A 14,559-nucleotide genomic window follows, 5' to 3' on the forward strand; every position below is an offset into this window, starting at 1 on the left:
GAACCGGAACTCCACCCGAGCGTCGGACTTTTCGACAACAACACGGACGTGTTTTGGTGTAACACACAACATTCACACAGAGCAGCTCGAAGTGTCCGCTGCCCGACATGTGCGCGTCGCGTCTCTGCTCAGCCTGCTCGTTTAAACGACGTCATCGTAAGTAACGTGCTGGCGTTAACATCGCGAAGTGTTTGCGAATGTTTTTCCGCTGCTAGCTAAAAAAACGCGTTAGCTTAAACGGTCGCGGTTTAGCTCGACCTTCGCTCGTTAGCATTAGCTTTAGCTGAAGTTGGTATGTCAATAAACTATCGTAACACGTCATCCAGTAGCACATTCAAAACACAGTTTACATCACGTAGTTCTTTTATACCAAAGACATACGTTGCTAACTAGCTAGTTAGCGTCAGGTTGCTAGGTAACGCTCAGGCGTACACGGACAGGTTAGCTAGCGATATAATAGAATATATTGTTTATTATAATTATTATTATTATTATTTTAAGGACAATAAAACACCGTTTAGCAGCACTCAGTTTCGGCAATATACTGAAATATACAAAACATGTACAAATGCACACAATAAACAGAATATTCAAGCATATTAGGCTAAAAATATAAATACAATAAAAAATACAAATACCTTAGTCCCCGAGAGGAAGGGGTGTATGTAGTAACGTGTTTATGGGATTTATCATGGCTGTGTTTTCTGGCCCTTTTCGGGTCAGGGTGAGGTGTGTGACGTCACTAGAAGTATGCTAATGTCTGTCCCCTCTCCTCCAGGTTGCAGGAGGCAGGTTTCTTTTGAGATCCTTCTAGCTGCACTCTGAATCATGAGTGGCTCCAAGCCAGACATCCTGTGGTCCCCCCACCACCCGGACCGCTACGTCATCTGCGACTCGGAGCTGGGCCTCTATCGCATCGGACCTGTGGGCACCTCGGAGACCACCAAGGCCGGCACCCTCCCGCTCTCCGATGAAACCGCCGCCACCCTGCTGGCCATCAACTCGGACACTCCGTACATGAAGTGCGTGGCCTGGTACCCGAAGCACGAGCCCGAGTGTCTGCTCGCCGTGGGCCAGGCGAACGGCCGCGTGGTGCTCACCAGCCTCGGCCAGAGCCACAACTCCGCCTGCAAGGAGCTGGTGGGGAAGGAGTTCGTGCCCAAGCACGCCCGCCAATGCAACACGCTGGCGTGGAACCCGGTGGACAGCAACCTGCTGGCCGCCGGCTTGGACAAACACCGGGCCGACTTCTCCGTCCTCATCTGGGACATCAGCAGCAAGTTTTACCCACCGGAGGCCAGTGGCGTGGTCCCCGAGAAGATCCGCCTCTCGTCCGTGGACCTGGACTCGAGCACGGTGGTGACCAAGCCGCTGTACGAGCTGGGCCAGAACGACGCCTGCCTGTCCCTCTGCTGGCTGCTCCGGGACCCCAAGCTGCTGTTGGCGGGGATGCACCGCAACCTCGCCATATTCGACCTGAGGAACACGAGCCAGAAGACGTTCGTCAACACGAAGGCCATCCAGGGCGTGACGGTGGACCCGCACTCCCACGACCGCGTGGCCTCCTTCTATGAGGGTCAGGTGGCCATCTGGGACCTGAGGAAGTTCGAGAAGCCCGTGCTCACACTCACGGAGCAGCCGAAGCCGCTCACTAAGGTATGATGCAGTTTAAAGGGATACTTCACCATCTGCATGAAACTTTGTGTCGTTGGAAACCCGGTAGTATGTTTGAATGGTCGTCATCATTCCCTCATTTCCCAGACACGGAGATCTCCGTGTTTCTGTTCTGAAAAAGACCCTCCGATGACGCAAATAGTTCCTCATGTTTTCAACTCGCCTATAGGGGGTAGGACCCACTGCATACACCATCTTGCTTGGCCTAAAGAGCTGTGCATTGTGGGAGTTGTTGTCTTCCATCCACATGCACCAAAAGGTCACTGTCTGCCTTTTCCCGGTCAAGAAGGCACCAAATTTGAAATTTATTTTATTTCGACTACATATATGACCCACTTTTAATACAGATTTCCACCAGTGAAGTATCCTTTAAAGCTGGGATGGGAATCATGTTGTCATGGTTACTTTGGATTCTGAAGATTTAGCTTATTAAAGTGTTAAATGCAGTAGATTTTTGTTCAGAAGCAGAGTTGGCGGTTAATAACACGATGCTTTCCTTCCTCCTTCCAGGTGGCTTGGTGTCCGACCCGTAACGGCCTGCTGGCCACGCTGACCCGCGACAGCAACATCATCCGCCTCTACGACATGCAGCACACGCCGACGCCCATCGGCGACGAGACGGAGCCCACCATCATCGAGCGGAGCGTGCAGCCCTGCGACAGTCAGATCGGCAGCTTCGCCTGGCACCCGTCGTCCCAGAACCGCATGGTGGTGGTCTCGGCGGCCAACCGGGTCATGACCGACTTCACCGTGTTCGAGCGCATCTCGCTGGCCTGGAGCTCCACCACCTCGCTGATGTGGGCGTGCGGCAGACACCTGTACGACTGCGTGGAGGACGGCGGCGGCGCCGAGAGCGCGATCGAGAAGGACATCGCCACGAAGATGAGGCAGAGGGCTCAGTCCAGGTACGGACACGACACGGTCCAGGTGTGGAGGAACCACCAGCTGGCCGGGGGGAGCGACCCCCAGCTCAAGTCTCTGTGGTACGATCTGTTTTATATCCTTTTTCACTGCAAGGAGGCAGAAATACCTGCTGAGTGAGGAAGTGTTTTCATGATGGTGGTTGTGAAACTGCAACGGCATGATGAGGCAACACAGCAAGTCGATGTTTTACAGTTCTGCTTCTTATTTGGAGTTTAGCTCTCCTTTTCACAGCTGACTGGTTGGATGTGCAGAGCCATCTCTTTGGTCTTTGTAGTTATTATTATAGCTAATTATTATAAAAGTCGCCATCTCAAATTTCCTGCATCGTAAAGCATCTTTCTAACGATTGGATTTTGATGGTGAACAAAGAAAACAGACAATTTGTCTGTTTGTTGTATGTTTGAATTGTTTTTTTTTTTCTATTTGTGCAAAGCGTCCTTAGGTTTCATTAAGGCACTATATAAATTCCAGTTATTATTGTATTATTATTATTATTACATTAACAAACCGATGTCAAATGATGGAGGTGAAAACATTGACATATTATTGTTTTGTTTTATAAAGATATTTAAAAAAAAGGTATAGAAAGTATCCTAAATTTAAACGTTTGTTGGGACTAATTCATGTTTTGATGGTAAATAGTAAAGATGTCTGATTGTATTTCATATTCAGCAGCAAGTGACGGTTATTCTACTCTGAATTAGAGTAATTTGTTTAAGTTCTGTTGTAACTGTGGTTCCTCAACCTGCCTTTGTGTTTCCTTCCGTTATTATGTCTTTTCATCTGTGATATCGGTTATAATTCCTATATAAGTATCACATATGAAACAGTGTGCAGAGGACGTGGAGCTGAAGCTGCAGGGCAACAAACAGGCGGTGGTCTACTCCGGCATCAAGAACATCGTAAAGACCAGCTCAGGTGAGTCGGCGACACACCTGAACATGTGATCTATTGAAAGGAAGAATCAGACATTTGTAAACATTATTAATATTTATTTGTGTGCATCCTAAACCGGAATCATTGTGAGTTCTGGTGTTTGATTCCCGGTTCAGGCACGACGGACAGCCGCCGGTGCTGGAGCGGTTCAGACCGGCAGACGGACATGCCGCGGTTCCACAGCGAGGAGCGCTGCCTTGCCCTGCGGCTCTGCGGCTGGATCAGCCGCGGCCCCGACATCGACGTGGACGTTTTCCTGCGATCGCTGGAGCAGGAACGCGAGTGGGAGCGGGCGGCCGCCGTGGCGCTCTTCAACCTGGACATCCGGCGGGCGATCCAGATCCTCAACAAGGGGGCCACCGCCGAGAAGGGTGAGTCCGGGGGGGAGGGAGGGAGGGGGGAGGAAGCAGGTGGGTCTTTGAAGCCAAGTGTCGACTGGAAGGGAGAATGTTTCAGACACAATAAAATGTACTTCAGTCATTTCAAACTGACATCAATTTGTATGAACTTTGATTCATCTGCAAGTTATTTTCTCATTTGTTGTTTGGTCTATTTTAAAAACACCCAACACGTTATATCTGAGGCTGAAAGTTGGCAGGGAGGTCGAGTTTCATGAGGTCGTGTGAGTTCATGGATGTATGAATGCAGATTTATGCTTGCTATAAAAATGTCTCACTTTGACAACCTGGAAGCAACAAATATCTCTTTTTTACTATCTAATTTTTCTTTTTTACCTATAAACATATTAATCCTCATTATTACAGTCGTAATGTCTTTGAACTTATCAGTTTTATTGTTTTTGGGCCAAATTAAATCAGGTAGTGTTAAAAAATGAGGCAGTTAAAAAAATCCAACCCATTAAATAATCTTAAACATTGATTCACACGCTTGTATTACTGTGCATAGTAACGTCAAGCAGCTTCAAGAAGAAGTTATTTAAACATTTATAAAGCTTCGTGGACTCTAAAGTGTGTTTAAAAACTCAGAAATGGATGGATGGACTTTATTGATCCCAAACTACGAAATTATTTTATTACAGCAGCTGGTTGTTTAAAACAACAGTAAATATAAATCTATAGAAAACCAAATATGATATATTATAATATACTGTATATATAAATTGTAAAATATAAACATAAGATAACATAGTATAAACAATATATATTCGACATAAGTGTGCAGATAAGTGCCTTTTTTTCTTTCAACAAATATAGATTTAGAAAAGGTAACGGCGTCCTGCCGAGCTTTTCTCGCCGAGCGTTCATGAACACGGCTGTTGTTCACACATGTCTGGACTTGAATGAATGTGGGTCAAATGTTTGTTTTCCTTCCGCCGTGTGTTTGAGTGAATGTTTCCTGACTGACGGGTGGTTCATTAGACGAGGTGTGTCCGAGTCGTCTCAACAGTCCCCGGCTTTGTGTTTGTGTTTTTCTCTCTTTGACCTCATGTACTGATTCACATCTTCACTCTTAGGGACTCATTTAGTCCGACGGACTTCCAGTATGTTTCATTTTTAATATCTAGTGAGGTGGAAACTGAAAACTGCCTTTGTTACATTGCTAATATTCACAATGTAGATACACCTTTAGTTTAATTCTAAAGGAATAGTTCAACATTTTGGGGAAAACAAACTATTACGCTAATAAGTTACTTGGTGACATCATCACTTTAGCGAAGAAAAGGCAAGATTTGATCGAGGAGAGTAACTTTAGGCACTGCAATATGTATAATATATACAATATATAAAGCGTTAAAGAAAATGGAAAAAGCAGCAAACAGGTCCTCTTTAAACAATACACACTGTTAGCAGCAATAAGATGCTGGCTGTAGCTCTAAAAATAAGGGATTTACTGCTTGATTTCTCTTGAATGGTAAATCCTCTCCTGTATTTTTGTATTTGAATGCTCCTCTCTGATGAAGGCCGCAGCAAACAGACAAACAAAGTGTTTCTGGGATCTCATTATTTTCATCGACGCCGTGAAGCTGCCTCGCCTCGAAACAGTCGACTCAGTCAAAAAACGTCCGCACTTACAGTCCAGACCTTTGCACATAAACCTGCTTGTCTCGACTCTTTTTTCTTCTTCCTCCCAGGTGACCTGAACCTGAACGTGGTTGCCATGGCTCTGTCGGGCTACACCGACGAGAAGTCGTCCCTGTGGAGGGAGATGTGCAGCTCTCTGAGGCTGCAGCTGAAGAACCCCTACCTCTGTGTCATGTTTGCCTTTCTCACCAGCGAGCCCGGAGCCTACGACGGCGTGCTGGTATTGAATCTCTTGCTGTTATGGAATTTCATAACTTCTATTGCAAACACATGGAAAGTCAGCGAAAATATATATTTTGTTTAAATTGGTTCTCTTTTTCCCCAACCGAACAGAAGCTGTTGTGTTTCCCCAAAAACATTTACATATTCTCAACGCGGTAATAAATAGGTTGTTAACACTTCAGTGGACTTTATTGGGGGACATTAACAGGAAGAAATGTGTTTCAGGTCATAAAAGATGTGAGCCAGAGACGACAGTACGTTTGTGCTGGAGCACAAACTTTAAAATGCATCCTTTACTTTGTTATCATCTTTAATTGTACTTTGCATAAAGCACACAATTCAAATGATTGTATTTTAATAGAAATACTTCATAATCATTTTAATGCTGTATATTAAGCTGCTCAGAGCTTGTGTTAGTAAGTTAAACACGTTATAATTCCCTCTCTGATATTATAACAACTATTTATTCAAGTTTCTCCACAAAAACTACATTTCACGAGTCTGTCTTTGAACACGCCGCGATGGCTTTATGATTTACCTTCAGCCAGGGCTCTGTTTTACTGATTAGAGCAACATAATACATGTCAGTGTAACCTCTGATAACGATAACTGTTGGCAGACGAGCCGGTCTCGCCGATTCCTCTGAGCGTTGGAATGTTTTACGATACGTCTGATTCAGTGATTTGTTCCTCCGCGGCATATTTTAGATTTAGTCGTGACAAATGTGCGACTGTTCCCGTCTGCGTTCCTGAAAACCGGCTGGTTTGGATCCGTGTGTTTCTAGTTTGTGCTTTTTTCCCTCCGGTTGAATCGGTTTCTGGCCACCTGCTGCTGTCACATTTATTCATCTCTTCATATTTTTTATTTTCCTGGCCACGAGATGATTCCACTATAAAAGCATGTAGTCGGCCACTTTGGCTGGATCTTTTTTACTTAGAAGTGATGAGGTGTAAATCCCTGCAGAGCCTTGACACAGAGCAGAGATCTCAACATGACAAAGAATTTTCAGTGTTTATATGGATACAGAAATATGCAAACTGTGAACCAAACATATTTGAAATGACGAGAAGATGTAATTCTTTGTGTTTCAGTATGAGAGCAGTGTTGCTGTGCGGGACCGAGTGGCCTTCGCCTGCATGTTTCTCAGCGACGCGCAGGTGAAATAAACAGATTACATCCTCAGGACACCGTGCTGTAGTTATGCAATATGTAGATACACTCTTTCTATTCGATTATATGATCATTTGTTAATGTCTCTGGGCTGCAGCTGCCTCGATACATCGACAAATTGACCAATGAGATGAAGGAGGCGGGCAACCTGGAGGGCATCCTGCTGACGGGGCTGACCAAAGACGGAGTAGACCTCATGGAGAGCTACGTGGACCAGACCGGGGACGTCCAGACGGCCAGCTTCTGCATGCTGAAGGTACACAAACACAGACAGAGATGCAAAAAAGTGTGTTTTCACTTTTTAAGCTTTTCCATGTTTTATATTCTAATTAATCTACCGTAGATAATAGTAATATAAATAAAAGCCTCATCATCATATGATGATTGCTCCGTCTGTGCCAGGCTGTCTCAGAGATATAGCCGTTAAATAAAATAATCCACCTAATATTAATAGAGGGGAGAATTAAATTATATTAATATATATTTTATTCATTAACGTCTCATGGGAAAGCTGCTGCAGTACATCACCTCTGTTCTCAAATTCAAACCCACTGCTCAGCCGTGTGTTTGTTAATCAGGAACAATAACAGAATGGAGAACGTATATATACAACTATGTGGCACGGTGGTGTAATAGTTAGCACTGTCACTTCACAGCAAGAGGGTCCCTTGGTCCAGGTCTGGGCCCGCATTTTGTGTAGAGTTCAAACTTGCATTCTCTCTGCTGGCCATCAGGGGGCGACTCTTCTAGATGCAAAAAAAAAGGTCCGATTGCATGGAAGTCTATGAGAAAATACCGTCGCTACCAATGTTAGTTAGCTACGAAGATGACTTTAACACTTGACCTTGAACTATGAAGCTAACTTTGTTAGCAGCTTCACACCAGAATCCAGATGGATCCAGACCCAGTAAGGGTGCCGCTCTGCCACTTGTGTTCTTCAGATCCACCCGTCGCTCCTCCACAGTCCAAATATGGTCACTTCCTTCACTGGTTGCAAAATAAATCTAAAATCTGTCTCCAGCCTTCCCGAGATCCTAACTGGGATGAGCAGTTACAGATGATGGAAAGATTCTATTCAACCAGACCAGATTCTCTTTAACCAGACCAGATCTGTTCCGGCCTGTTAACCCTTTGGGTAAACCCTGAACTTGTGGAAAACTTCCACTACATTTCACCTAGAAATTAAATGTATCTACCGAGGATGTCAACATGTGAATGTGTCACCCCACTTTTAACTTCAAAACTATTTGTTTGTGATTTAGTTTGCCTGGTTTTATATGTACAGTATATATTTGTGCTGTTGTTTTTCTTTCCGTCTGACTCAGACAACCTGATTAAATAAAGTTTATACAAGTATAAACTCAGTTTCACCAGAACTCGGCACAAACACAAGTTGGCACCAGCAGCAAGCAGCCGTACTTTCCTTCCATCGTAATCACATTTCCCCCCGTTTGTACATCCTGGTTTCCTTTAGTCCCGATCACGGCGGATCGTAGAGGAGTCGAGGCACGGCACACATTTATCAAGATGAATGATGAGTCATTGCCTCGGAGCCGTCGTTTTAAAGAGACATCAATTAAATGTGACGTGTGGCACAGCTGCATCAGCTGTCATTGTGTTTGTTGTACTGCTGTGTTTTATGATCGCTGTCAGACGAGGTGTGATGAAGTGTTCCTGACGACTGATGTACATTATTTACTATTAATTCAATTCTATGTGACTCCACGAAATCCTGAAAACTGGTGCTGAATGCAAGATCATGTTCTTATTGATGTAGGAATTTAATGCCAGCAACTTCATGTCACATTTGTAGCTTACGTTCGAGATGAAAAACACAGCAGGAGTCATGAAGGAATGCCTTTAGAGCGAAAGGCAGAAAGGAACTACAAACATGAACATGTGGAGAGTCCTGCGTGGCTTGAGGTTATTCCAGTGTGTCTTTTATTCTGCAAAGGATACCTCGGTGTGTCCTCGCTTATAGCTCCTCCTGCAAGCCTCCTCGATCCTCCAGGTTTTATTTTATTTTTTGCGGGCCGTTGTTTATTGTTGTTTATTGTTCACGGATCAGTCAAGTCTTTTCGGCCAAATGATCCTAGTTTTCTGGCCTCGGATACAATGCAATGTTTTATAAATCAGTTTAATTCAGAAAGATAATAAACCTAATATATATATATATATATATATATATATCAACATTTAATTAGCTTCATTGCGAGTGGTGATAACGGTGTCAGGTGTCAGTAAAGGTTTAATCAGTAACCTAAATGAAAAACAAACACAAAAGAAAAAGAGGAGCTGTCGATCTGGTCGCACCCTCGGAGAAATCCAGAAAGCACAAGCTAAAACTTGCGTCTTCGTTTCTCAAAGGTCACAGCTGTTATTCTTCACACCTAAAAATGTGAATCAGGCGAGTTTTGTTTTGTTCTGATGAGCTCGTTTCTGTGAGGAAAGGGAAATAAATTAATGTAGTGGAACTTATTAAACGTGCTTCATTTTGTTCCCGTTGTAACCGGCTGTCACACAAACCACCTCTGCAGGGATTGCGTATACCTGACATACATGTACACAAACGTACACATTCCTCCGGAGGGATGAGTGCAGGAAGGGTGAGACTTCTTGAAGCTATTTCCACAGGTAGTTTTAGTGGCCTGACCTGTTTTCATGCTGAAGTGAACTAAAGCTGTGAACGCTGTCTTCATCAGGGTTCTCCAGGTGAAGTGCTGAAAGACCCTCGAGTCCAGTGTTGGATCGAAAACTACCGCAACCTGTTGGACGCCTGGAGGTTCTGGCACAAACGGGCCGAGTTTGACATCCACAGAGGGAAGCTGGACCCCAGCTCCAAACCCCTGGCACAGGTATTGGGAGGCTTTCTAAAATCACTCTCTGTGACTAGTGGCCTTGCAGCTTCCTCCCCATGACCGCTCATTAAACACAGATGACGCTGTGCTTCCTTGGTTGCAGAGCAAACACACCTGAAGTGACATAGTCGCTTCACCTAGCAATGCGAGTGTAAACGTCATTTGGGTGCAAAAGCTCACATGAACATCAACAGAGAGCAAACAATACCCAGCATGCCGTTTTGGCGGTGTGGCACTTAATATTGCAGCGAGAGACTGGAGCCCCTTCTACGCTGCTTTCTAGTTTCCACAACGTCGTCAGTTTAAAAGGTCCAGAGACAGAATAGGGAGTCACAGTGGTTTGATGAAGGTCGTTTCAGAGGAGAAACCAGGCGAGACGACCTCTGTGTGAACGGGGGGGAGCCGGCACGCTGGAACAGGAAGCTGCTCGTTTGAATGTTTTGTGTTTCGGAGTATTTTCATGAATGCCTTTGAATCTCGTTACAGTGGCTTGACATAAAGTGACCCGACGTTAATGCGATAGGGCCCTTGCAAACTCAAAAGTCGTCCGTCTTGTTTGTTTACAGCCTTAAATATCACCTCCCTCACAACCAAATAGGACACTTGTGCTGTTTATTACAGTGCAGGTAGTCGGTGCCAACCTTGCATCGCCCACGGCTCTGCTGCTCTCCAGCTCTCGTCATAAAACCTGTGTTCTAGTGAGCAACCGTTCCCCGCTCCAGATAGCACACATGCTGCTCTTAAACAGGTCCTTTTACAGAGCTCCATTGTAAAACTGTGTTTACGTGTGATTGGGAGTACCAACACCTAACCTGCACCGCTGACATTCCAGTGTTCGCGGTTAAGTATATCGGGATTATTGCAGCATTATCTAATGTTTATCTCCGTCTCCCGTCAAAGTGCAATAAATCCGACAGCTGGCGAGCGCGTGCTTGTTGGTTTTTTACCTTCGTGTCCGTCGGCCCCTTATCAACCGACCTTTGTGTTTGTGCTCGTGCGACAGGTGTTTGTGAGCTGCAACTTCTGCGGCAAGTCCATCTCCTACAGCTGCTCGGCGATGCCTCACCAGGGCCGCGGCTTCAGCCAGTACGGCGTCAGCGGCTCGCCCACCAAGTCAAAAGTCACCAGTTGCCCCGGCTGCAGGAAGCCGCTGCCGCGCTGTGCCCTCTGCCTCATGAACATGGGCACGCCGGTGTCGAATTTCCCAGGTAAAGGTGGTCTGTGTGTGGACAGATTGGTGGACTTTGGTCGGCATTTAGAGGCAGCTGCACCTGGATGTTCAGTTGCCACGCCAGTTTGGTTTAGTTTATTGCCGAGCTGTCACTCACGCCGACTATATAGATAGGCACATTTTTTTTATTGATTGTTAATATTGACTCGTGGTTAAATGATCTCTGGCAGGAACGGGGAAGTCGGACGAGAAGGTGGACTTGACGAGGGAGAACAAACTGGCTCAGTTCAACAACTGGTTCACCTGGTGTCACAACTGTCGGCACGGCGGCCACGCCGGCCACATGCTCAGCTGGTTCAGGTGGGAAGATGTGACTATGTGTACCTTCAGTGTTCTCACGGGAAAATCCAATATCCATACGTGCAAAATGAAAACTGCAAGATATGAAGAGTTGATAGAAGAAGATCAGACACTAGATGAGTTATTTAAAGTGGATAAAATGGCTATTATCATAGAAGACAAAGTGATTCTAAAAAAAATTTAAAAATCACTGCTCTTAAATACGATAAGATAAGATAATCCTTTATTAGTCCTGCAGTGAGGAAATCTACAGGGTTACAGCCAAATAACTAAAGCATCTGTAGCAGATGCAACATGCAAAATACAATAATGGTAGATTATGTACACTATATAAAACAAATTAACAGTTTTATACAGTGTTCATAATCTACCTTTATTATATTTTGCATTTTACAATTTGAAATACCTGTCACTCGATTATAAAAGGTAAATGTAATGTTGATAAAGTCATGCAGAAGATGGATCCAGTATAAACTGGTTGGTTTTGAGGCAGCTGTGGTTTCCTCTTGGAGGTTAAAGCTAATCCGCTAGTTTCCCTTAAACAGTTGCTTATAGTTATTTATCACTCATGAAGTCGACGTTGAGTAGAATGAATGGAAATCCCTCTTTGCTTTTTCTTTTTTTAATTTCCAGTTGAGTAAAGCAAATACAGAAATATTATTCCTAATGGGAAATACACTGACCACCCTTCCTGTGTTCCTGTGACTTTCTGATCTGTTGTTGGCACGTTTCTTTTTCCTCGTGTACATGCTGGTAGTTTTCTCTCAATTGACCTTCATGTGTCCATTACAGAGACCACACAGAGTGCCCAGTGTCTGCCTGCACATGTAAATGCATGCAGCTGGACACCACGGGGAACCTGGTGCCTTCGGACAGCAGCTAAACGGGGGTTGGGGGGGGGGGGCCTGTCGGAAGAGTGAAGCCAAAACACCAGCCCCGAGAGCCGACGGTGCAGGTTGCACTGCTGCACACCGACAACTGGGCACAGGCAGGAACGAGTGCCAGCAGTGTCGTTTCTCTGGAGTGGCTGCTTCAGTAGAAAAGACTCACTGTCACGTTATAGTCTAGTGAATGTAATGTTGTAACGGAGCCCTATATGAAGAAGGGAAGCAGTGTGTGTGTGTGTGTTACTGATCTGACTAACTGAATCGATAACAAAAAGGGAGCGAATGCAAACTCACTGCTCTGCTAATGTAAAAATCCCACTCAGGAGAAAAATACAAGAGACTCTGCTTTAATCAGCCTCTTCCTATCTAACCTGAATCAGGCTTATGATTTTGTTGTGATTTATTAACATAAAAAATCAAATGTCCACTCGCTCTTCAGGGGGGGGGGGGGGGGGGGGCGCTACGACACGATCACAGGTGCCAACGTGGCCCCGCGCTGTATTTCTGTGTGTTTTTAATATCTCACGTCTGCGTCTCGTCTTTTTACGAAAGCATCCTCACATACCTCATGAAAGCATCGTTCTGGTGGGGGGGGCGAAGGACGGCGACCCCCGGGTGACGGATGCAGAATAACAACTCTCTCTTGCTCTCTTCATGCTCCTCCGTGCCACTCTTCATCTGGCATTGTGCGGGAGGGGGCGTCCAGTCTTGAGGGGGGGGGTGTTTTGGGGTAGAGGATGAGGAATTGGAGACGGTATGGGGTGATGGGTTATGAGGAGGGAGGGCGGGGAGGGTGCGTCTGTATTCACCAGCCCACTCCAGGCCTGTGGTCCATGAAAGAAGCTCGCCAGAAAACAGCAGCTGCTCGGCACTCTGACAAGACCCTCCAGATTGTTCCCCTCATAAAGAACCTCAGCTGCCGGAACACTATTGACTCAAAGAGAGGGCGAGAGAACAGACAGCCTGAGCCCTGTAGCCCCCCCCTACACCCTCCGACATACACAGACTTGCCCTCTTTTTCTTTCTCCCTCTCTGCGGTGCCCAAATTGCACCCAAAAAAACTATGCATACCACACATCAATCCGAGGATGGGCGCCGTCTGCGGGGGGACGGCCGTGTGTAAGCCGCATTGTAAATGGGTTTTCTCTTTCTGTGCCTCCCTCCCCGCTATGTCACTAACCTAGGGAGGCATTGTAAGTGAGAGGCGGCCTGCACCAGAGCCGGCTAAATCACTTAGTCATGGAGTAGGGAGGAGGAGGAGGACGAAGAAGAAGAAGGGGGGGCACAGGAGCTACTGTATAAAGCTTTCTCCGGGCATCTCTTCCCCGGTTTTATAGGCCCGCATGCCCTTTTGTGAACTATTTTGGAGTAGGGCTGACAAATTGGCGAGCCGTGTAGCGTCCTTGACAAACAAGGTGGCTGGAATTTCATCCTTTCAGTGTTTCTTGTGTTTGCCTTTTAAATAAATGTGTGAGTGACAAATTGGAGCACTGTTGAATGGGGTTATTTCCATAAGTTTACATGGTTTATTTATTTTTGCTTTTACATTACCATGTTTCATAGACACAGATGGAGGGAATATTCTATCGTGGGCTTTCTTTATCTTTTTTTTTTCTTTTCTTGAAAGCGTTGAGTCACATTATTTTCCCATGGGAACTCCCACAGAATCACGGCGGAGCATCAGTGCAGGCGTTAAAGATGGACTCTGGTGAAAAATATTACATTTTGGACGTTTGGAACTAGTGATAAATCGTCTTGTTAGATTAAAAGTTCATTCTTAACCTTAGAAAAGAGCAGTCGACATTGACAACACTACAAGATCCATTAGTAGATGTTCTGGAGCTTTCAATCAGTCTTCCTCAGCAGATGGAGGATTTGTAAGGACTTATTGTCTGTGTTGGCTCAAAAGTTGAGGGAGAAATTCAGCAGTTAATCAATCTATATAGCACACACGCAATAGCAGTATGCAGTTGTTGCTGTAATTTGTGTATGCAATGCTATTATAAATGTTTAATGTATAATGTAATTCACTTAGTCCCATTAGTAGTGCTTAATGGAAAAGCAGGGATATTGAGCATCTACATTCCCACAGTTGGTCAAACACTGTTTACTTTTATATTTTAATATTTATTCTATCATATATTTATACTGTATAACATATTGAATTCAACATACAGGCGACATTCATGTGTAAATACGTTGGTTTAAATATAAGTATGTTAATTTTCACAAAGAAACTTTCCCCCCTCACACTAATAAGACATCTCCAACCTGATTGGTTCAAAGTACAATCCGTAGAGAAATTCCCACCAATC

At 45.0% G+C, this 14,559-nt stretch overlaps 1 protein-coding gene across 1 annotated transcript; it reads left to right on the forward strand.

The window, feature by feature from the left end:
• Positions 1-43: 43 nt before the first annotated feature.
• mios (missing oocyte, meiosis regulator, homolog) lies at positions 44-13,729 on the forward strand. Its single transcript, XM_084026105.1, has 12 exons — positions 44-156; positions 779-1,656; positions 2,185-2,671; positions 3,418-3,516; positions 3,651-3,905; positions 5,627-5,796; positions 6,890-6,955; positions 7,066-7,224; positions 9,671-9,823; positions 10,830-11,034; positions 11,228-11,357; positions 12,150-13,729. Exons 2-12 carry the CDS (start codon positions 829-831, stop codon positions 12,238-12,240), a joined length of 2,643 nt encoding a protein of 880 aa, XP_083882231.1. The 5' UTR covers positions 44-156; positions 779-828; the 3' UTR covers positions 12,241-13,729.
• The last annotated feature ends 830 nt before the right edge of the window (positions 13,730-14,559 follow it).

This window comes from Eutrigla gurnardus (genome assembly GCF_963514095.1).
Source record: "Eutrigla gurnardus genome assembly, chromosome: 14".
Taxonomy (NCBI): Eukaryota; Metazoa; Chordata; class Actinopteri; order Perciformes; family Triglidae; genus Eutrigla; species Eutrigla gurnardus.